This window comes from Cynocephalus volans, chromosome 2 (genome assembly GCF_027409185.1).
Source record: "Cynocephalus volans isolate mCynVol1 chromosome 2, mCynVol1.pri, whole genome shotgun sequence".
Taxonomy (NCBI): Eukaryota; Metazoa; Chordata; class Mammalia; order Dermoptera; family Cynocephalidae; genus Cynocephalus; species Cynocephalus volans.
The window spans coordinates 107208776-107233512 of NC_084461.1; the positions used below are offsets into that span (position 1 = coordinate 107208776).

General features: G+C 33.8%; 1 protein-coding gene across 2 annotated transcripts in view; it reads left to right on the top strand.

Annotated features, from left to right (window-relative positions):
- The window catches only part of SRFBP1 (serum response factor binding protein 1), a 61214-nt gene extending 39332 nt beyond the window's left edge, over positions 1 to 21882 (top strand). For both annotated transcript variants that reach the window (XM_063087164.1, XM_063087165.1), the window contains 5 exons: positions 1223 to 1294; positions 14888 to 14969; positions 15763 to 16477; positions 17775 to 17812; positions 21491 to 21882. In XM_063087164.1, coding sequence (XP_062943234.1) covers positions 1223 to 1294; positions 14888 to 14969; positions 15763 to 16477; positions 17775 to 17812; positions 21491 to 21675 — 1092 coding nt within the window. In that variant the 3' untranslated portion in view covers positions 21676 to 21882. The remainder of the gene's footprint in view (positions 1 to 1222; positions 1295 to 14887; positions 14970 to 15762; positions 16478 to 17774; positions 17813 to 21490) is intronic.
- Positions 21883 to 24737: the final 2855 nt, after the last annotated feature.

Here is a 24737-nt window from a genome sequence, read left to right on the forward strand (position 1 = left end):
TTGAACTAGCAGTGGTGTGTCAGTGTCTTCTCTTGGTAATGTTTCTATTTCTCCTTTATTTCCTGTAATTTCTGCTTTATATAAGTTTTATTTGATACATAGATAGTCATAAATGTTACCTTCTTTGTCTAGTTTAATTTTTTGTTTGCCTGAATTCTTTGTCTGACACACGATCTCAACACCTGCCTTCTGATTATTCCTATCTGCCTGGTATATCTTTGCTCATTCCTTTATTCTTAGCCTTTTTTTTTTTTTTTTAAATACGTTCTTCTAGTGTCTGTATTATATGCAGCACAGAGGTAGGCTTTGTTTTATAATCCAATTTGAAAATTTTTCTTGTAATAGACACATGATGTTTGCTTTGTCAATTTTGTTATATTTTATATTCTAATTACCACATATTCTATGTTGTATTTACTGTTTATTTCTCCACTTGATGTGTCTCTTTCTGGTATTTTTTTTTTAATTATTGTTATTTAGAAAGGTTTGTATTTTTGTTCCATGGTTATTTTATTTATGTCTCTTAGAGTACCCTTACTTTCTCATTTTCTTATGTAATCTTTTATTTTCTAGTCTGTCCATTTTAAATGGTGTCCTTTGACCTCTCCTGTTTGCCTAACACAGACAATAATTATCTTATTCTACTTTCCCCGCTTCCTGTATTTTTTCAATTGCAGTTTTTTCCTACTTCATCAAAACATGTAAAGTTTACGTACTATACTTTCTCCTATACCCCAAACTTATTTTAGTCCTAGATCTACAAATATATACTCTCTTTCAGTTCTTTTCTCAACGTCCTGTCTTAACTGCCTGAAGCTCTTCCTCTAGAAGATTCCTCTGGAGAGGCACATGTGTACAATATTCCTTGCATTCTTGCAGGTTCAAATTTCTTTTATATGTAAAGATTTGATATTTGAAGAGCTGCTTGACTAGATATAAAATCCTCTAGTTACTGTTGCTTGTATTGAGTTCCTAATAATACTGTTTTGTACTTGGTTTGTATGTTCTTAGAAGATTATTTTTTAAAGTCATTTTGCTGTGGGTTTTTAGTATGTGATAATTTCTTACTGCGGTAAGACTTACTCTTTCTAAGAGTTAAGATTTTATTGAATATCAAGTTTCTTAAAGCAAGAATGGGAAGGAATTAGCTCATAATAATAATAATAATGACAATTTAAAATTAGACTCATAACTAAAATTAGTTTGTTTTATTCTTTTACAGGAATTGAAACCTGATATAGTAACTAAATCTGCTCTTGGGGATGATATCAACTTTGAAAAAATTTGCAAAAAGGTATATTTGCAATGAATTATATTTGTCTTATGAAAACTTTGTTATTTGTAATGTTTATTTTTTTCTTGTCACCTTTTCTCTTGAAAAAACTTGTCAAGAAGCCAGTTGCTATTAGTATATAATGACTTTTTCTCACTGAGCCCCAGTATTCCCACCAAAAAATATCTTTACATTAATTTATGCATTTTGTTTTATAGTAATGTCACAGCTCCGAGGTCCTTCAAAGTGTGTTGAACTTAATATGGCCTTTCGTGTGTTATATAACAATTAGTCTATTAATCTTACTGATTAGAAATAGGAGCCTTTATTACTCCTCCTACGTAACTGAAATTTTGTATTTTTTGACAAACATCTCTCCAACCCTAACACCATGCCCTAGCACCTTGTAACCACCATTTTCTACTTTCTACTTCTATGACTTCTGTGAGTTCAACTTTTTTAGATTCCACGTACAGGTAAGATCATATGGTATTTGTCTTTCTGTGCCTGGCTTATTTTACTTAATGTCATCCAGGTTCATTCATGTTGTGACAAATGACAGAATTTCCTTCCATTTTATGGCTGGAGACTATTCCATTGTGTGTGAGTATGTGTGTATACCACATTTTCTTTATCCATTGATAAAATATCTGTTGATGGACATTTAGTTTGATTCCATATCTTGGCTATTGTGAATATTACTACAGTGAACATAGACTGCAGATACCCCGTCAGTGTACTTATTTCATTTCCCCTGGATGTATACTTAGTAGTGGGATTACTGGATCACTTCGTACTTCTATTTTTAATTTTTTTAAGAACCTCTAAACTGTTTTCCATAATGGCTGCACTAATTTACATTTCTACCAACAATGTGCAAGGGTTCACTTTTCTTCATATCTTCTCCAACATTTGTTATCTTTAATCTTTTTAATAATAGCCATTCTGACAGTTGTGAGGTAATATCTCATTGTGGTTTTAATTTGCATTTCCCTGATGATTAGTAATGTTTACTATTTTTTCATACATTTGTTGGCCATTTGTATGTCTTTTGAGCAATGTCTGTTAAGGTTCTTTGCTCATTTTTTAATTAGATTATTTGTTTTCTTACTATTGAGTTGTTTGAGTTCCTTTTATACTGTTGATATTAGCCATTAGCAGATGTATGGTTTGCAAATATTTCCTCTTATTCCATAGGTTGTCTCTTCACTCTGTTGATTGTTTCCTTTGCTGTGTAGAAGCTTTTTAGTTTGATATAATTCCATTTGTCTGTTTATGCTATTGTTGGGGTTGTACCCAGAAAAATCATTGCCCAGACTAATTTCTGGGAACTTTTTCGCTATGTATTTATCAAACAGTTTCACAGTTTTAGGTCTTGCATTTTAGTCTTTAATCCAATTGAGTTGAATTTTGTGTGGAGTGTGATATAAGGGCCTAATTTCGTTCTTCTTCATGTGGATATCTAGTTGTCCCAACACCATTTATTAAAGAGACTGTACTATTCCTGTTCTGTATTCTTGGCACCTTTGTTAAAAATCAGTTGACCATAAAATATGTGGATTTATTTCTGGGCTGCTTATTCTGTTCCATTGGTCTATATATCTGTTGGGGGTTTTCTTTCATTTGGTTATTTTTTGTGTTTTTTGCCAGTACCGTGCTGTTCTGGTTGCTATAGCTTTGTAGAATATTTTGAAGTCAGGTAATATAATACCTTTAGCTATATATGTTTTGCTCAAGATTTCTTTGGCTCTACAGGATCTTCCGTGTTTCCATATGAATTTTAGGATTCCTTTTACTTTTTCTGTGAAAAATATCATTAGAATTTTGATAGAGATTACACTGAATCTGTAGATCACTTTGATTAGTATGGACATTTTAACAATATTAATTCTTCAAACCCATGAACCTGGGATTTTTTTAAAATTGGGTTATCTTTACTTTCATACTTTCATACTTTCATAGTTTATAGTTTTAGTTTAGTTTATAGTTATGGATTTTATATTTGTAGTTTATAATTTTATAGTTTCCAGTGCACAGGTCTTTCACCTTCTTGGTTAAATTTGTTCCTATGTGTTTTATTACTTTTGTAGCTGTCCTAAATGAGATTGTTTTCTTGATTTCCTTTTCAAATAGTTCATGGTTAGTGTATAGAAACACTACTGATTTCTATATGTTGATTGTATATATGAAACTTTACTGAATTTATTTATTAGTCCTAGCATTTTTTTGGTAGAGTCAGTAGGATTTTCTATATATGCATATGTTATATGCAAACATGGCAATTTCACCTCTTCCCTTTCAATTTGGTGGCTGTCTCTTATTTCTCTTCCTTGCCTGATTGCTCTGGCTAGGACTGTATTGAATAGAAGTGTCAAGAGTGGGCCTCCTTGTCTTGTTCCAGATCCTAGAGGAAAAGCTTCAAACTTTTACTGTTGACTATGATGTTAACTGTGCTTTTTATGTAGAGCCTTTATTGTAATGAGGTATATTCCTCTGTACCTAATTTGTTGAGTGTTTTTTTTAATCATGAAAGGATGTTGAATTTTGTCAAATGCTTTTTCTGCACCTATTGAGGTAATACTGTTTTTATCCTACCTTCTGTTAATGTGGTGTATCATATTTATAAATTTGCTTATGTTGAACTATCCTTGTATTTCTGGGGTATATAACTCTTGATCGAGGTGAATGATCTTTTAATGTACTGTTGAATTTAGTTTGCCAATATTTTGTTGAGGATTTTTGCATTTATTTTTGTCAGGGATATTGTCCTGACTTTTTAAAAAATTTTTCTTATAGTGTTCTTGACTGGCTTTGCTATCAGGATGATAATGCTGTCCTTGTCAAATGAGTTTGGAGGTATTCTTCTCTTTTTTGTTTTTTTGGAAGTTTGAGAAAGATTCATATTGGTTCTTTTTAAAATGTTTGGTAGAATTCAGCAGTGAAGCCATCATGTCATGGCTTTTCTTTAACAAGAGACTGTTTATTACTGATTTAATATCCTTACTCATTACTGATCTGTTTAGATTTTCTGTTACTTCATGATGAAGTCTTGGTAGGTTATACATGCCTAGGAATTTTTCCATTTCTTCTAGGTTATCCAATTTGTTGGCATACATTTATTTATAATAGTCTCTTATAATACTTGGTGTTTCTGTGGAATTAGTTGTAGTATCTCCTCTCACTTCTGATTTTATTTACTCAAATCTTCTCTCTTATTTTCTTCTCTCTTATTTTTGTCTGATTTATTCGTTGCTGAAAGCAGGTGGTAAAGTCCCATATTATTACTGTATTTCAATCTTATCTATGTTTATATTTATTAATATTTGCTTTTTATATCTATGTAGGTGCTCTGATGTTGGGTGCATATATATTTTTAATTGTTATATCCTTTTGCTCAGTTGACCCTTTTATTATACCTCAGGTTGGGGGAGGAGTAACACAGGTGACATAAAAATGTCCTTCCTACCCTCTTCAATGTGTCTTTTCTTATTTCCATGCTACAACTCAGGTGCTGTAATCTCTCACCTGGTTTTATTAGCTCTTGTCTTTTAAGTCATTTACATCTTCCTTAACATTGTTTTAGTCCGTTTTGTGTTGCTATGACAGAAATACTTGAGACTGGGTATTTATGAGGAACAGAGATTTATTTGGCTTATGATTCTGGGACAGCTGTATCTGGCACAGGCCTCAGGCTGCTTCTACTCATGGCGGAAAATGGTGGGCAGCCGGCAGGTGCTAGCAGATCCATGGCAAGAGGAAAGTAATAGAGAGAAGCAAGAGAGAGAGAGGAGGACCCAGGTCTATTAAACAACCAGCTCTCATGGGAACTAATAGAGTGATAACTCACTCATTAATTCCCCCTCCCCCAGGGAGAGCATTAATCCATTCATGAGGGATGGGCCCCCATGACCCAAACAGCTTCCAGCACTGCCACGCTAGGAATCAGATTTCCACATGCAGTTGTGGAGGGGACAACACATCAAACTCCATCAAACATATACCTAAAAGTGGAGTTGCTTGGTTATGGAATATGCGTATTTCTGGAACTGGGGGGGAAAAAAACATTATAACAAAAGTTGCTCTTTTCACTTAGGAAATTACATGAGATTTAGGAGCTATGGCTAGGAACCAGTACGAAAACCAAATATACATTTCTTATTATATCACAATATCAAACATATGTTCAACTTGTAGATGCTGCCACACAGTTTTCCAGAGTAGATACACCAATTTATGCTCTCACCTGCAGTGTATGAGAGTTCTAGTTTGAGTTGGTATTACTGGTCTTTTTCATTTTTGACATTCTAATAGATGTGTAATAATGCCTAGTTTTAGTTTGCATTTTCCCAATGACATGTCATCATTTTGTTTGTTCATGTGCAGCCATGTGCATATCCTCTTTTGTGAAGTGCCTGTTTTTGTCTTTTCCCCAATCTTTAATTGGTTTCTTTTCTTAATGATTTGTAAGAGTTTTTCATATATTCTTGGATAAGCTCTTTGTCAGGTTGGAAATAGCTACTTCCATTCTTTGGCTTCCTTTTACTCTCTTTCTAGTATATATATTGATGAATAAGAGTTCCTTACTTTAATTAGCCTTTTTCATTATATTTAGTATATTTTCTCTCCCCTTTCCCCCCTTTTTCATATTTTCTACTACTTTTATTTGATGTTTTTCTTACTGTATTTTATTTTTATAGTCTGTTAAATCATTTTTTAAACCAGGAGGTAGAAAATAAACAAAGATGTAATATTTTAAGACTTACAGGAAGCATTCCATTCTTTCTTTAGGTGGATGAATGAATGGATAGATAGATGCAAGTATAGTTCTTGGTAAGCCTTCTTAGTAGGTGGTCACAAATGATTAAAATGTCCATGCCTGTGTATGTTCTTCTTTTGTAGTATGTAGATGACCATAGTCTTGAAAGCATCACCTTACCTATTCCTTATCCATTTACTATTCTTTCAAACAAGTGGAGGAAGTGGTCCATGATCTGCAATAATGGCAATGGTAATTCTCATAATCTCTCAAGTGAGAGTATACTGGGCTGAGTTTGTCTTTAGAACTTTTGCTTTCTGTATATCCTCAACCTTTTCCACTTTTCTTCTGCAGACTGCATGCCAATGTGGAACACCTCATCCTGGCCTCTTCAGCAGTTTTAAAATTCTTTCCTGGCACTCAACTCCATCCTCTCCCTCCATCCCCCTTCCCACTAACAGCACCACCAATACCAAATTATAATATCCATACTCCCTTAAAATAGTGATAAGTATTATAAAAGCTGTTTAGTTAAATTGTGTCATGTCACTACTGAAAATTTGTGTTGTTTTTTATTACTTTCTACCCTGTTGATTTTCTCCAGGATTCATCTCTTCCTGTCATATTATTGACTACCTATGGCTTTTCAGTATTAAAAGGGCAGATTTTTTTTTTCCTGCTTTTCTTATTGGAGAGAGGTTCATCTTGCCGTTTTCTTGCCTAGAATTTATTATAAGTGCATTGAGTTCAGCTTCATTTCTCATTTTTTTGTTCTATTTTGTTTTTATGTGGTTGTTCTTCCTTAGTTCACTATAGGACATACACAGTCTATGTTGTGGGACCAGTAAATTTAGAGATTGATCCATTCCTGGAAATAGGACCCAAGGAAGGTTGTAATTGGGATTTAGTATCAGTTTTAGCAGAAGATAAAAGGCACCATTCCTAAAAGTAGATCTGATGGCTTAGGGGAAATAGAGCATTGATGGGGTCCTCCTTTTGTTCAAGCAGAAATAATAGTAGCTACAGATACCCCTACCACAAAGCTATTACTTTCTCTAGTTGGTTGAGAAATGGTTAGCTATTCCATTTATGCTTCATTGCCTTGCCTCACAATAATGCTCACATGTAACGTTTTATTTGTGTGTGTATCAAATCAAATTTGCCATATGCCTTATTTAATTTCCACACAAAACTGTATTCATTTATGCCCATTTTTCAGTGTTTCTTCTAACTTAGAAACATTCAATAGACAGAATAAAGGAGAGCTTTCCTGTGGGAAAAACTTCATTTATCTATTTTCAATTGAGTTTATATATGATAATATAATTGACAATTGAAAATGTTTCTTATTACTTTCTAAATACCCATGTTTAGTTTGCCACAGTTTTTCTGATGGACTGTTTTCTATTATTTCACTAAGAGTTTTTAATAAATACAAATATTAATGTGTTGATTTATATCTTTAGATAAAGAATTAAAATTAAGTCCAGTTAATATTAAAAGTACTGCTACTAGCATTCTACCACTACCAATTTATTTAGAGTCAGTTTGTTTTAGGCAACATTTCAAAGGATTAACATTACATATAAAAGATCTTTTTCATTTTTAGACTGTTGTTTACATTCAGAGGTACATCCTCAAAATTCTTTTTAAAAACTTGAACACCACATGCTTTTGTGTTCACAGTAAATACTCATATGCCAAAATAAAAAATTTCCATTAAAAGATGAGGTATTTTCCTTTTTTTATTTAATTTATTTGAAGTGGAAGAAACTGGAGGTGTGTGAAAACCACAGTTTCCTGAGAATTTTCCATGGTAAACATTGTGTCAGATTTAAAAAAGGAAAGCTGTGGTTGCCTTCATTCCTCCCAACATTGTGAAGACTTTTTCATGCAGGTGTAAAAACTGTTTATAAAGACTGCTTAGCAGCCTTTTAAGCTTCAAACTAAATTCATTTAAATTTAAGATGTATCCTTGTATTTGTATTCCTTCTAGAAATCCTCATAACACTTTCTGTCTCTCCTATGAAGTTTTTTACATTCTGCTTTGGATTAGTTATTTGTGCTTTTTTTGTTTTTAATCTTTTAAAATTTAGAGCATCATCGTGAGCCTCAAGTGATGGTCTTTATGTCTTCATGTGTAAGATGATGCCTTCACATGTTAAGGGCTCTGTAGAATATAAAGAGGCAGAAGTAGGTGAGAAAGGAAGATGGGAAGGAGAAAAATAAAGAGGGAAAAAGGAATTGAAGTCTCTCGTGGCAAGGGCTGCCCTACTCATTCTTGTGAGTTCCTACACTTAACCCAGTGTGGCAAGCAAGATGCAGACATTATATCAATGCAGCAGAGACCCAAAACAGCAGCAAAGGAATAAACCTGAGCTCACGTGCTTCCCAAGCCTCTTTTTTAATGTTTACATTTCATTTCTTTCCAAAAAGTTTTGAGGGGGCTTTACACAATTTATAGTGTAAGAAACATCTGGAGTTGGGTCACAAAATGAGAGAAAGTTATCTCACATAGTTTAGAAGAAAACTCATTGAGGATACTAGACTGAATTCAGAAACCTGGTTTTGAGTTTTAACTTGTTCCTAACTGGCTAGGCAATCTTGAAAGCAAGTCTACACTATTACTGTAATTGATTGTTAATATCTTTGATCTGTTTCTCCTTTAGTTCTTGTCAGTATTTGAATTTTAAAAGTTAAATGAAGTATTTTCTGAGAGTAAAATTCTTAAGAATAAAATTAAGTAAAGGATTAAAATAAAAATACTCATGAATAAAATTACAGGCTTAAAATGTTAAATGTGACATTTTTTAAGAATAAAATTTTATTTAAATAACTGCTATAATTTATAAAATTGATATTTCTAACTAAGACTTTCTTTAAAACAAACATTTTAAGAAGTACATGTGTAACATTGTTTATTGGCCTTCTAAGAGTGGAAAATTTCAGTTAGTATTTATGAAGCATATAATTAACGTGCATGTCAATAACAGTTTTTCCATTTGCACTGTTTTTTCCCCATTAGAATATTTTTTCTATTTCCCAAATTCTAAGCAACAGAAATTTGCAAATCAGTACCAGGACATCAAGAACAAATATGAACTAATTTAAAATAGCTACCAGCTAAATATAAAGAATTTTGAAAGGCCAGATGTATCTTAAGGATGCTCATAGAAAGATGGAATTAAAAGATAAAAATAAAAAATATTAATTTTATTTCCCAAAATAAACTCTATCAAATTCAAGACACTTTTGTAAGCTATGATGTCAGCCATTTAGTTTATCCCTAAAGGACTAAAAGGTCCAGGAATTTAACCATGTCATGCAGTCTTTTTTACATTAACTGAAGAAAAATGGTTACCCTTTAAAGACTTTTTTAAGATTAAGAAACTAAAAGAAGTCAGAAAGAGCCACCTCAGGATTGTAAGGTGGATGCCTAATGATTTCCCATCAAAACTCACAAAATTGCCCTTGTTTGATGAGAGGAATGAACAGGAGCATTGTAGTAATAGAGAAGGACTCTCTGGTAAAGCTCTGCCAGGTGTTTTTCTGCTCAAGCTTTGACTTTTTCAAAATGCTTTCATAATAAGCAGATGTTATCATTTTGTAGCCCTTCAGAAAGTCCATAAGCAAAATGTCTTGAGCATACCAAAAAACTGTTGCCATGACCTTTGCTTTTGACCAGTCTGCTTTTGCTTTGACTGGACCACTTTCACCTCTTGGTAGCCATTGGTTTGACTGTGCTTTGTCTTCAGGATCATACTGGTAAAGTCATTTTTCATATCCTGTTATAGTTCTAGGAAGAAATGTTTCAGGATCTTGAACACGCTTGTTTAAAATTTCCATTGAAAGCTCTGCTCTTGTCTGCAGCTGATCTGTGCACGACAGTTTCGGCACCCATCAAGCAGAAAGCTTGCTCAACTGTATTGTCAGTTAGAATTGTGTAAGCTCAACCAGTTGAGATGTCTGTGGTGCTGGCTATTGTTTCTGCTGTTAATCACTGGTCCATTACAATTAAGGCACAAACAAGATTATTAATTTTTTCCATGCAAATTGATGTGGATGGTTATTGCTGAGGGCTTCATCTTCAACATTGTCTCATCACTTCTTAAAATGAGTTATCCCTTTGTAAACAGCTGATTTCTTTGGGGCATTGTCCCCAGAAACTTCCCATAAAGCATCAACTATTTCACTGTTCTTCCACCCAAGCTTGACGATAAATTTGCTGTTTGTTCTTCCTTTAATTTTAGCAGTATTCATGTTGCTTTGATAGAGGCTCTTTTCAAACTGATGTCTTATCCTTCTTAATGTCTCAAACTAGATCCTGTTTAGACATGTCATAACTAGTTAGTATGAGTTTATTTTGATTCAAAAAAATTTTGCAATCCATGCATAGTTTTTTCATAATATGCACTTTCTATGAACTTTTTGAAGACCCTTCATGTACTCTACAGTGCATTCTGATGTTTGTAAATGCCTTGATTAAATAATTTTCAATTCAATGAAAGCTTCAGTAATTGTCTTTATTATAATTTATTATAGTGTTAGAGTAATATTATTATAATTAGCACTTGAGCATGACTTGTGCCTTTTCCTTCTAGGCTAATAATTTGGCTACACTTTTAGGAAGTGATTGAGAACTCACTTGTGAACTCACCCCCTGCAAAGATTCCTGCTTAGCTAAGGGAAGAGGCTTAAATTTCTAGGATTCTCTGAATTTGAACTGATGTTGCCTTGTCACTAGTCTCATGACTTCAGGCAGGATATGTACCATCTCTGGCTCTTGTTTTTTCTCATTTCCATAATAAGGAGCTCTTTCAGTTCAAGCATTCTGGCAATGCATTTTAGTCCCCCTTCAAAGTCATTATTGCATCAGATAAAAATGACACAGCTCATATTCTCAGTGTTTAGATTTATTTTGCCCAAAGAATTAAATGTTTCATGCACCCTCTCCCACTCAGCAAGATTTTTATACAATATTTTATACAATATTGTACTGTATTATTTTTTGAAATTTTAAGTATTCTTAACTCTGACATTTTTCATATTTTAATGTAACAGCAGTAGTTCTTTCTCTAAGATGTTTGGCCATATTGTTAGGAAATCAACTTTATCAAAATTTCCAACTTATAAAAATTAGAATAGTAAGTACATTTTCAAATGTATATGCACAAATACCAAATTATGGTACAAAGTACATACATAACATACCTACAAGACAGTATTTTTGTTTAAATAAATTCCTAGCTAAATGAATGAGAACTTGAGAAGCCATTTATTTTCAACCCATTGTTCTTAAATAGAATTGTATTCCTACATATAAGGCATTATTTATCTTAGCCACTGTTGAGGATGTGGATACTGTCTCATAATATAAAGTGGATTTTTCATTTATAGCTATTCAAACTTGCCCAGAGGCAGAAAATGTGTTCTTGGTGTGGAGTGATTATAGGAGTGAAATGCCCACATCTCATCCTTTTCCTGAATAACCCACATTATTAGCTGCTGAACTAAGAAGCATAAAGCATCAGAATATGTTTTGTCTTCCTTAAAAGAAACTACCCTTATCAACACAATACTTACTAATAGAATAAAACGTATGGGGGGGTGTATTCATAGTCTAAAACTCAGAAGCCATAGAAGTTTTACTCAATGAAAATTTTGTTTGTCACCCAGACAAATTTTCTAAATATATGTAAAGAACGTGATCAACAAGCTAGCAAAAAAATAAGCAACAGATATTCAAAGAAAAGTACATACCAATGGTTTACTAAAATAATAAAAATCAACTCACAATAAAGTGAATTTAAAAATAAGATTATAATGACTTTTTTTTTCAACTCAGGATTATAAAGATCAAAAATATAACATGCTGCATGGGAAAAAGGCATAGAGAAACATACTTTCGTATATTGCTAATGGAAATGTAATTTGGTAGATCTCACTTATATGTGGAATATAAAAAAGTCGAACTCCTGGTTGTAGAAGTAGAGAGTAGAATGGTGGTTACCAGAGGCTTGGTTGGGGTCGGGGAGTGGGGTAGTGTAGGGGGGGAGAGGGGAGACATTGGTCAATCCATGGTTACAAAGTTACAGTTAGATAGGAAGAATCAGTGTTGGTGTTCTATAGCACAGCAAAATGACTACACTTAATAATACATATTTCAAAATAGCTAAAAGAGAGGATTTTAAATGTTCTCACCACAAAGAAATGATAAATATTTGAGGTGATGGACATGCAGGTTGCTCTGATTTGATCATTCTACAGTGTACACATGTATCAGAATATCACGTTGTACTCCATAGATACATAACAATTATCATTTGTCAGTTAGAAATAAAACTAAAAGTAATTATATCTTAGAGTTCTATACCAATATTTATATGTTTGCAAATATATATTATTTTTATTTGCTGATAGCATTAACTGTTGTTTTTCTTTAAAAATAAGAATTACATGTAGTTACGGAATCTAAAGTTGTGTTATCCATAATTCTACATAACTACTCAATGCTATATACTTACATACGTTCTAGACTCAAGCTTTTATGTTCTTTTTTGAACTCACTCTTGCTACGTATGGCTGCTCAGCTCCGGTTTGACAACTACAAAGTGAGTGGCACCATAGATTTATACAACACAGTGCCCATTTTCAAATCAAGTCCACTTCTTCTTAACCTTGTATTCTCCCCAAAAAAGTCCACCACAAATGTTGCAACATAAAAAGTTACAGAGAAAAATGTATATAACAGTAGGGCCATGCTTCCTTGGAAATCTCTGGAGAAGAATTATTTTTTGCCTTTTCAGCTTCTTGTATGTACCCCCTACAGCTTCCTTGGCTTGTGACAGGATAACTCCAATCTTTGCTTTAGCCTTTAGATGGTCTTCTTCCCTCTGCGTGTCTTTGTGCCTCTGATCTAAATGTTCTTTTTTAAATAAGTACACCAGTCGTATTGTATATAGGGCTCATTCTGATCCACTATGATCTCATCTTAATCTCATCTGCAAAGACTTTGTTTCCAAATATGATCAAATTCTTAGTTTCCAGGTCGACACAGGTTTTGGAAGGACACGAGGTAATTAGATGGCAGGGGGCCTTGGCACAAGACTTGCACCAGGTATAATTTAAGTTACTGTTTGAGTGCCATTACCTAAGTAAGTCCTCCAAACAGAATAAATTTCAAACTGCCATCATCTTGCTTTTATTTAGATATTCATACATTTTTATTATTGGGAGACTGGAGGTGGGGAGACTTACACTGGACTATTAACAATGGAGGGTAAATTTAGAATAAAAACATTTGAAGCTGGTAGCTCTACTTTCACACACTAGTGAAATTTATTCACTTGCTTTATTAATTTATTGAGGGCTGGCTAGTCAGCTCACTTGGTTAGAGTGCAGCCTTTTACCCCAAGGTCACAGGTTTGGATCCCTGTACTGGCCAGCCACCAAAAAAAAATGTTTACTGAGTGCATACTATTACCAGTCACTATTCTAGGCACTGAATCTACAGCAATAAGGTATACAAAGTCTCTGCCTCATAGATATGAAAATGTCTAAACAGGCATGCAGTGCTAAGTGATGGAAGGAAATAAAGAGTAATGAAAAGCATTGTGCTTGTTGAGATGACATTTGAGCAGAGACCTAAGTACAGTGAGAAGATCAGCCATGTATATATTTGAGAGTAGAGCATTCCAGGTAGAGAAGAGCTTGCAATGGAATGGCCTAAGTGTCAGAAGACAAAAAAGCTTAAAGAAGAACAGATATGGAAATAACATGATCTAATTACATTTTTAAATGTCACTGTGATTGCTGTATGGAAAGTTGTGAGAGAAGAAGATACAAAGGAGAGTGACCAGGTATGAGCTTATTATATTAGTCCAGGTGAGAGGTATTGGTGATTTGGTCAAAAGTAGTTAAAGTAGAAATAGTTAGAAGTGACTGGTTATGAATATAGTTTGCAGACAGAACTACATTTGTTGAGGGATTTATTGTGAGATGTGTGGGAAAGAGAAATATAGTGGAAGAATCCTTAGAGTTTTAGCCTGAGCAAGAAAGGAAATTACATGCAGTAAGATGGGAAGGACTATAGGAGAAGCAGGTTTGAGAGGAAAATCAAAGAATTGTTTTGTCATTTCAAATAGATGTTCCCGTAGTAGGTGGTTAGATGTGAGTCTAGAGCTCAAGTTGCAGCTGGAGATAGAAATTTGTAAGTTGTCAGTCTGCATATGGTATTTAAAGAATTAGCTTGTATAATGAATTTTCTGAATTTATAAGTACATTAAATATATATATAATCTTTTCCCATTCAGTGATCATCATATATTTATAAAATGTAGGCTATAATCCAGGCACTGTATTAAGTCCTAAAAATACAGGAGTATTGGTAGACATTCAAAATATAAATATATAGCATTAAATAGTATCTAGGTCTCCATTAAATGGGACTTCAAATATTACAGTAGGAATAAATTGTCTGTATCACCCAGCTTTGCACTAATATATTGATTCTTTCATGTTAATTTTGTCTTCATAATTAAATTGTTTACACTCTTTGAACACAGAAGCTGTGTTACTTTTTTAAAAAATATCACACATGATGGCTAGCACAGTTCTGGAAATATATTAAGAATATTTACTAATTGGTTACATTATTATTTTAATTGTTCAAAGGCAGGAATATTTTTGTCAGCATTATAATTATCTTTTGCATGGATATACAGATAATTTATCCAATGAAAATTTAGCAAATTCTGTTTCCTAAATCTAATTTTAAAAGACTCTGATAGATTTTATTTTATTCACTTCCAATAGTGCCAAGTTATTTTTATTCCCATAAATCTTTTTTTAATTTGTAGCCAGATTCTACTGCAACTGAAAGAGCAATTGCCAGACTAGCAGTACACCCTCTTCTGAAGAAAAAAATAGATGTATTAAAAGGTATGAATCAAATGACTTTTAAGCCATCTACTTAATGCATTTGTGTATATAATTTTGGATAAATGTTCATTTATTTTAAGTATCTTTATGGTTCTTTTACTTCTTGAAGATCTTTTATGTTGTAAATATAAGTTTCTTTCAAATATTTAGAAATGTGAGAAAGTGCCTGAAAATATGGAAAGTATCTGATATATGAAGAAAAAATAAATTTGTATTTTTTCCTAAATTCTAATATATTAATACAAAATTACATGTAATCCATAAATATATATTTTTATATATAACATATACATAATAAAGTTGAATACAGTTGTTTTTCTAAATATTGGTATAACATTATTTTTGGTTTTGCCCTTTGGTCATGTACTTTCATTTGTGATGTGTACTATAAAATATATTTATAGAATTAAATGCTTTTGTCACAGATTAAGTAATATTTATTTTTATTTCCAAAAACACAATATTCAATGTATTATTACTACAGAAATTGAAGTTGCCATTTATTTATTTGTATTCAGTCATGTTTTTACTGTTCTTCATAATCCCAAGATGTGAAGAAAGGATAATTTTCTTTTCATTTTAGCAATTTGAAATACATCTGAGCATGTCTTTATAAGTTTGGTTTTTAAGAAGTCTAAAGATGTCTTCCTGAATTCAGACCCATTGTACATATTTAATGTAAATTCCAATTTTCCTCTTCAGTGTTTCCAAGTAATTTAAGAAATGCTATACTGAAACAGTGATGTTAATATGTTTCAATGCTAAAACAAGTCATGCACTATTTTTCTTGAAGCTGCTGTCCAAGTCTTTAAAGACGCAAGACAAAATGTTGCTGAAGTTGAGTCATCAAAGAATGCTTCAGAAGAAAATCATTCTAAGGACACTTTGTCTTCAAATGATGATACAAGTAAGTTACAGCATGAAGGAACTATTATCAGTGACCAAAAAGAGAAAGAAGCCAAAATACTGGCAAAGAAACCGATAAATAATTCAAAGAACAAAGTAGCCAAGATGGAACATGGACCCAAAGCAGTAGACATTCCAAATTCTTCATTAAAGCCTTCAGAAAAGGATTCTGTGGTTCTCTCTTCACTCCAGAGAACTCCTGCTGACCCCAAAATTAAAACATTAAGTCAAATCCAAAAAAAGAAAGTGTCTGATAGTTTGCTTGGTGATGACAGTGATGGCGAAAAAGAATTACATGAAGAGGAAAAGGAGTATTTTGATGATAGCACAGAAGAAAGGTTTTACAAACAGTCTTCCATGTCTGAAGATAGTGATAGTGGTGATGACTTCTTCATTGGGAAAGTCAGAAGGACACGGAAGAAGGAAAGTAGTTGCCATTCTTCAGTTGGGGAACAAAAACCCCTCCAAAAAGTGATACCCAAAGAAGACACACATGAAACTCACTGGGATGTAAGAAGTTACAAAAACAAGCCAAGTACAGAAGCCAGGAAATTAGAATCAGTGTTTTTCCCCTCTTTATCTGGATCTAAAAGCTTGAGAAGGTAAGGATATTTTTTTATTCTGAAATAAGTATTATTTCTTAATTTTTTTGAAAGATATGAAATATCTACACATCCTGACTGTGAGGGAGGAGACTGTCTCCTATACACAGTTCTAGTTTGTACAGCTTGTTCTATTTTCAGATATGGCCCTCTCCAGCTTTATAGTGTGATCATATATACAAATACACGTATGGCAGTGCCTCTTCAGAAAATGAGATGTTATCACCAAATAATATGCCTAGCTAATTTAAGATTTATTCCTTCAGTTATCAAAGTTTTTAAAGTTATCAAAGTTAGTTTTTGATTAAAAAAAAACTTTTGAAAATGTTTTAAAACAGAACTTTTTGAAAATAATATGGTGTTTTTTTCTTGATGACCCAGGATCATTATTGTAAACATCAGTCATTTTACTGTGTAATCTTGTTTCAGTGTATAAGGCTGCTTGCCCTAACAATGAGTTTCTCTGGACTGTTTTATATTTGGTGATATCACTCCATCCCTGCCGTTAACCACCACTTTTCACAGCTCTTCTGTTATAAATCAATAAGTTTAATTTCATTTGTAATACTAATTTGATAGAGGATCTTTTCACATTTCAGAGTAAAGGTCATGGTTAGCTAATTTCTTTAGTAACAGTGGTGTTCTTCAGTAAACCAGTTTTCTCTATTCTTTAATGGAATAGAAAAAATGGGATGTAGAAATTTTCCAAAGAAGTTAGAGTATGGAAAAGACATAAAAATCTTTGAAGCCTTGAAAATAATTAAAATGTTTATTTATATCTCCTAAACCTGCCTCAAAAGACTACATTTTCTCCTTGTTTTTAAGTTTAGGAAACTTAAAGTTTCCTTGTTTAGGTTATCTCCTAAACCTGCCTCAAAAGACTATATTTTTTCCTTGTTTCACTACTGTTTCTTCCCCTCCAACAAAATGTAAATATTAATTTTTTTTATGTGTGACTCATTCTCCCTGTGAGAAGACTTTTGAAATTCTTTATATAGATAGTCCCCAAGAACAGAAACAAGGTAAGCAAGATAGGATACTTTTCAGTTATGAACAGAAATACTTACAAGGGTGGTGAGAGGAAAAGTCCCTCATGTCTGTAGTAATACTGGAGTCTAACAAACTTTTGGTGTAGCTAAAACCTGGGGTTTTCATAATGATTTTATTGATTGCTGGTAGGATGAGGGAGTATAATATAGTCCTTTGAATGAGTTGTATCATCAGTTTTATTATGTTATCTTCTTAAGATCAGAGGATTTATCTTTTAAAAATCATCATGGTATTTTTCTTCTTTTAGAGATTACAGAGAACAGGCTCCAAAAAGCAAAACCCTAGGTATGTATTTTTTTTTCTATATCACCTTTTACGACCTAACCTAGGTATGTATTCATGGCTGCCTGACCTCCATATGCAATTGAGCAATGCTTTGCCAAAGTGGAAGCATGAAAAGTTATGGTTGCCTGATAGCCTGAATGAATTATGTACCCACAGAAATGGAAATGAAGCATCTTATAACTATCAATATAATTTTTTATTTTTATTGTTTTTTTCCTGTGTCCTGCCAGTGGGAAGAATATAGACAAAGTTTATTAGTAAAAATTATTTTTATTTAACTTAAATCAACATTTTTTTAAAGTAAATTATTATATAACTTATATCTTAGTCACTCAATGCCATGCCATTAAGCATTCAGTAGCAAGTATATTACTTTCTGGGTTGAGTAAAATCAGAATATTTTCAGATTAATTTATAACAAATCAAAGTTTAATATATTTGGGTAGGCTGACTTCTTACACAGTCCCAGACTTTCACTGGTTTAACATAATAAAAATTTATTTCTCACACACATCAGAGCCCACTGTAAATCAGCAAAGGGGCTCTGACCCATGTAGTTATTCAGGGACCAGGCTGCTTCCAACTTTTGGCTCCTTCCTCCTCCAGGTCCCAAATATTCTCCATTTGCCAATAGAGGGGAATGGAGTACATGGAGAATTTTGCAGGATGTTTTCATGAGCCAGGTCTAAAAGTGGCAGAAGTCAGTTCTGCTCACATTTTATTGGCCAGAATTCAATCTTATGACCCCATGTAGCAACAAAGGAGCTAAGAAATGCATCCTAACTCTGTGTCTAGGAGGAAAAAAAGAAGTGGAATTTCTTGAACACCTAACTTTTTCTGCCACTGACCATTCTTTCTATAACCAGAAGCCCATTTCACATTTCCTACTACACATACAGCATACTTATCTCCTTCCCAAGGAAGCCAACCCAGAGTCACATCTAGTCACTGCATCCAGCTCAAAGTCCGAGATCATTGGGTGATGATATAGTGCTTTCTGTCAGATCTCATGGATGGGAATCCTCGAAGTCTGATGACCTTTGTACGAAAAAGAAGCTGTCTGCCCCCAATTCATATCAAGTATATAGTAGCAGAGCAGGAACATGGTAACCCAGTAAAAACTTGCATTCAGTTTAAGAGGAAAATGGAAGGCATACAACAGGTCTACTTCCCAAGATTATGCTGAGCAAAAATTATGAAGTCTCTGAGAGGAGCTTTCTTATCATTGTTCTCTGTGGTCCCCTGCTACCTTCTTGGGAGAGTCTTTGTTCTCTGGCCACATCTGAAGTGGGTGTTAGTACAGTCTCTTTGGAGTTTGCCCCAAGTTGCTGGTACAATATAAGGTCCTGAAGATTGTTCAAAGTCTAACGGTCAGAGGTTTTTTCCAGTCCCAGACTCGTGATTTCTTTCACTGTACACTTTCTCAAAAATTTAGTAGATTTCTGACCTCATTGTTTCCATCATGTTCATCCATGAGCTAGTAATCAAACTGACAATTCTTTCCTAGAGTTAGTTCTCAAACTTGGCATATTTATGTTTGTTTGTGTTGTGTTTTGTTTTTGTTTTGTTTTTTCCACCCCCACCCTCATTCACTTTCTGCTGCATTGAGACTGTTAGGTTTGGGTGGAAAGGCCTTACTTTCAATCTTATCTCTGCCCCAAGGCTGAGTCTCTGTGGGCTTATATTGCTTAAAATATTTCTCAGTCTTATTGCTTACTATTTGGAGGCTTTGCTAAACCTTAAGTTCCCAAATATCTAGATTCTTCCTCTTCCCTTAGAACAGTGAGCTGGTCAGTTATTTCCTGAACTTTTCTCATCTTTCTAGTACATTGCCAAAGACAGCCAACAGTATAATAATCTTTTATTTTTTATAACCACTTATCCTGTACTGCAAAGTCCATATGCATTTGGTCTGCTTTCCAAGATATCACTGACAGTAGTTTTACTTATTTATTTAGCACATAGGTTGCTCACCCCTCATTCTCAGTTATTCATTTTCTTACCACTTACAACCAAACTGCTAAGCCAGTGCCAAATTTTTATGTTATTGTAATGGTTGTACCCTACTTCAGAGTACCAATTTCAGTATTATTCATAGTAGACTACCTGCTGTAACGAATAACTACCAGATCTTAGTGGTTTATTCCTCATTCATCAGTCTGTCTCCTCCTTGTAGTCTCAGTCCATCTTGTGCCTCTGCCCCCCACAGAGCCTAGGGGTTCTCTTCATTCGTTAGGAATAGAAAAATAAATAATGCTGGACTGAATGTGATGTTTTTATGGTCCAGGCTTTTTGCTCACATTTCATTGACGATGACTCAGTTATACGGCTTCATCTGACTGCAGCAGGAATAAAAAATGTGTTCTGGTTGTGTGCCTAAAAGAAAAGAAAACAGGGTTTGGCAAAAAACATGGTAATATGCCTCATTTACCATATATTCAGAAACATAGAATAACTAAGTATGAGGTACTCATATTTTCCCAATGAGGAGACCCAAGTAAAAGGGTAATTTTTTGCTTAGCTTGTATATTTAAAATATTTACCAATTTATTTACATATACAACTTGATATAAATACTACGTTAGTTTAGAAATACTGCAGTACTCAAAACTCAGTTTTCATGAAACAGTTTCATTTAAACTCTCCATCACTAGAACCACTCTTTGCATATTATAACAGATTTCTAGAGCGCATGTGATTTCTGTGATAAATGGAACATTTTGATTTCTGTCTATATGGTGTTTTGGAAATGTTGTCCCCTGTGTGTACTTGCTGGCATAACGTGACATTTGCTTTTTAAAAAGGTCTGTAAAAGACTTTTAACGATGATATCTAACTCACAGTGGAGAAATTATATACCCCTAGGACTGATTAATAAGTTTATATTACATCTTTTGCCTCCCTTTTTCTTTCTGTTTCCATGAACTAAAGCTCTGTAAACATCCCAAATGTGCATTGATTTATGTCTTTTCACAGTAGTTTGTCTTTCCCAAACAGTTCTTGTTCAAAATTATATAATTAAAGAACCTCATAATGTAAAATACCATAAGGACTAGAATACAAGTTGCCACCTCCACGTTCATATCTGGAGGATAGTATTATGACTGAAAAAGGACTTTATCTTATATTGAATAGACCTAGTAATTTTGCCTCATAATAACAATTTTTGGTTTAATAACAGAAGGAAGTAGAATCAATTAATAGCCCTTTAAAAATAAATAAATCCCATCAGCATTGTCAGATGTAGTGTCTTAATATTAAGACATGATTTTTTGTCTACATCTGCTTCATATACAGATACCATAAACTAATGATGTTCCTTTGAAAAGACAAGATGCCCTTTTTTTTTTGGACATTCATGTTAGCTAGACTGTGATTTCTTCATGTCATTATAAATGAGACAGCACAGCCTATGTTAGGAGGTACTCGATAAACATGTATTTACCTGCTGAGTTAGAGGGTAAGAAAGTATGTGTCCAAAACTTACTATTCATATGTCAATTTTTCAGCTTCAAACTGTTCCCTGTTATGCTTTAATTTTAAATTGTGAAGTGTTCCATTTAAGGAAAACAGAATTTCTTCCTTTAATATCTGTTTGAAGAAGATGAAATCTATCTCTTTTGTATATACTATTTAAATATATAGTTAATTTTTATTATTTTTGCTTTCTCTTCCCAGATTTTCCACAAAACGTATCTCAGATCAAGGATCAATTTAATAAGAGTGCACAAAGAGGACTTGAAAATACAAAACATCAGTTGCAGCTGCCTCTTCATCCTTCATGGGAAGCGAGTAAGAGGCGAAAAGAACAGCAGTCTAAAATTGCTGTGTTTCAGGGGAAGAAAATTACATTTGGTGATTGATCACTGCCTCTTTTTGTGAACTTTTCTATCTAAGAATTATTTTCCCTTTTTTCACTAGCCTAGTATTTCAACTTGTATTTGATTAAGTCTCTTTGGAGGGGTTATAGAATGTTTGTTTTTGTCTTTTTCTTTTTTAAGTGACTTCGAGTTATGTTTACATAAACCTTTCACAAATCAAATATGTATTTAAATTGATTTTTTGTATTTTGCTGCAGACTGTTTCCTCTATAATAAAATTTGGGGATTATAGTGACTTCAGATTTTTCTCATTTGTTCTTATCATGAATTGTATTTCACTGGTTCAGCTCTGTTTTTGTCTTGAAAATAGATGTCAAGATATGTTTAAAATAATAATGGAAAATATAAGGAAACTTTAGCTATTTAAAATAGATCACCTTTGTTAAAAGTTATTCTTAGCAAAAGTAAAATAGGAACTTTTATTATGGGTGTACAGATAATGAACTATTATAAATAAATATTAATTTTTATTATAGTCTTATTTGTGATCATGCACTTTTTGATTGTTCGAAAATCCTTTTTCAAGACAATTTTGGGTTTCTTAATTATATTTCATTTAGGCAAATTTTTTAAACATAGCAACACCACCCCAAATCAGTTTTATATTATACAACATATAAATATTTTCATTAAATCAAAAATGTATGATATCTAGTTATTTGGCTATGTACTCTTACAAAAACATTTATGGAGGAATTATAGATTATAATTGACAAGAACAAATTCTGAAGGAGGTAGGATGGAAAGAGCATTTCCACTGGACTGAGCAGAGAGGTTATGAGATGACTCACTGAAGAAGGGCCTACTTTGTAAGTCACAGTACTGTTACTTAAAAGGAAAATAGGATTTTAAAAATCCTAAATTGTTGCAAATGTTTCACTTTTTGCTACTGTAGGAGAAATTTAAGGTTTTTGGTTAACTAAATTCCATGTTTCCTGCACATTAGTGCTGTTAATGGCAGAGAAGGCCATCTGGTTAGCCTAAATTCATAAGCTCTCAAGAGTCATTTCTATCTGTTTTAAGAGCTTAAGAATTTAGATAACTAGAACAGTGAAATTCAAAAGATTATGTGGGAAGAATGTTATTTTTTGCTGTGTTGAATGCAAAATTTGTTTTTTGTAGTTTTTTCCTTTAAATTTTTATTTTGACATAATTTCAGACTGACAAACTGAAAGAAAAATGTCTCTGTGCCTACCCAGAGTTTGCCAGACTATGAGACTGGGGCCACTGTCCTCCAGACTGCCAGACCTGCCCAAGACTTCTTACCCCTACTGTAATGAGTTATGGTCCATCTAGAAAGTTAGAGGAAAGAGTTTTACATTTGTTGGCTGCAAGATTTTGTTATATGGGAAATACTGTTGGGCTTTGTTCGGGGATGCAGTTAAGTTACTTAGATTGGTCCTTTTGAGATCTGTGCTTTGTTACAGTGGTTCTAGAACAGCCATTAGTGTAGGGTGGCAGTTCTCAACTTAGGACAGTTTTGTACCCCAGGGATCATTTGGCAACATCTGGAGATATTTTGGGTTGTCACAAGGAGGCAGTGGGGCACAGGCAGAGGGTGGGTAGTACATCTGGCGCATAGAGGTCAGAGATGCTGCTAAACTTTCTACAGTACACACAAAAAAAGTAGTTTCCAGTCCAAAATGTTAACAATGCTGAGGTTGAGAAACCCTGGTCTGGGGCTCATTTGGCCCCACTACTGAGGCATTACTGTTCTAAGAACTCTACCTGATAATTTGTCTATTAGGAAATCTTTCTGTTGTTTTTGGTAAGAACAAACCATACCTGGGCATAGGTAAGCTGATAATCTTCCACTTAACTTGTTTCTAGTGGGTTTTTTGCTGGCCTTGGTACATTCTCCATACACACATCACATAGATCAATCTTCTACCAAAAACTTGATGGGAGCCTCTACAGATCTCCGAAGCACTTTCTCACTTTTTTTTTTTTTTTTTTTTGTGACCTGTAAGGGGAGCGCAACCCTTGGTGTGGTGTCGCCCGCACCGCACTCAGCCAGTGAGCACACCGGCCATCCCTATATAGGATCCGAACCCGCGGCCTCGGCACTCCCAGCGCCACACTCTCCCGAGTGAGCCACAGGGTCGGCCCGACTTTCTCACTTTCTGTGCATCCACTTCCTCTCCAGTTTTTTGCCTCACAAATTCTAATCATATTGGCCTGCCTGAACTCCAAAGTCTGTCTCTCTAATTCAGTAAGTCCACTGAGTTCCTTTGGGGTTTCTTCTTCCTGCACTAATTTGGAAGCTCCTCAGGCAGTGTAGCACTCAACTCATTTGTTTTTCTTCTCTCAGGTATTACTATCCTGTGATGCCTATTTTCCATTGTCTGAAAACCGTTGTCTTGTATATTTTGTCCAGTTTTCTAGTTGTTTAAACTAGAAGGACAAAGTCAGTTCCTGTTATTCCATAGTGGTCAGAAATAGAAATCTGTTTATTTTGATGCTTGAGTTGTGCTTAATTTGGCCAGTGGGAGCCCCCTCAACCTGTCTCTTATGTCTTTTTGTCATATAAGTCTTTTTTTAATAGTGAGAAAACTGGTTAATGGGTGTCCATTATATATTTACATATTTACTCAACCCTAGAATACACAGAATTTAGTTTCAGAATTGCTAAGTGGTGCCTCTGCAAAACAGAAGTCTACTAGCCAAAGTTCAATATTTGTTTAGAGTTTTGTTTTTTTTTTTTTCTTTTGCCTGAGAGCATATGGGATAATAATAGCTAAAATAGAGTTAAGGACATGTGAAAATTCTCTATAAAAGCAATAAGAAAACTGTCAGAATCAACATTTTCAGAACTCTGGAATTAACCAAAGGCTTGGAGTAATCCAAGGTGTATTTATTCAAGAAAAATGTCTGAATCTTGATAAGAACAGTGACTGTTGTGAACTTAACTTTCCCTATTTGCATGCTCTACTCCCCAGATCCATGGTAGCTTGAAAATCAACAAACCACAATCACAGTGCAAACCAGCAGCCTAGCAGCCATTGGGGCAGAGCAGTGATGGAGCTTCTTCAAGGACACATTCC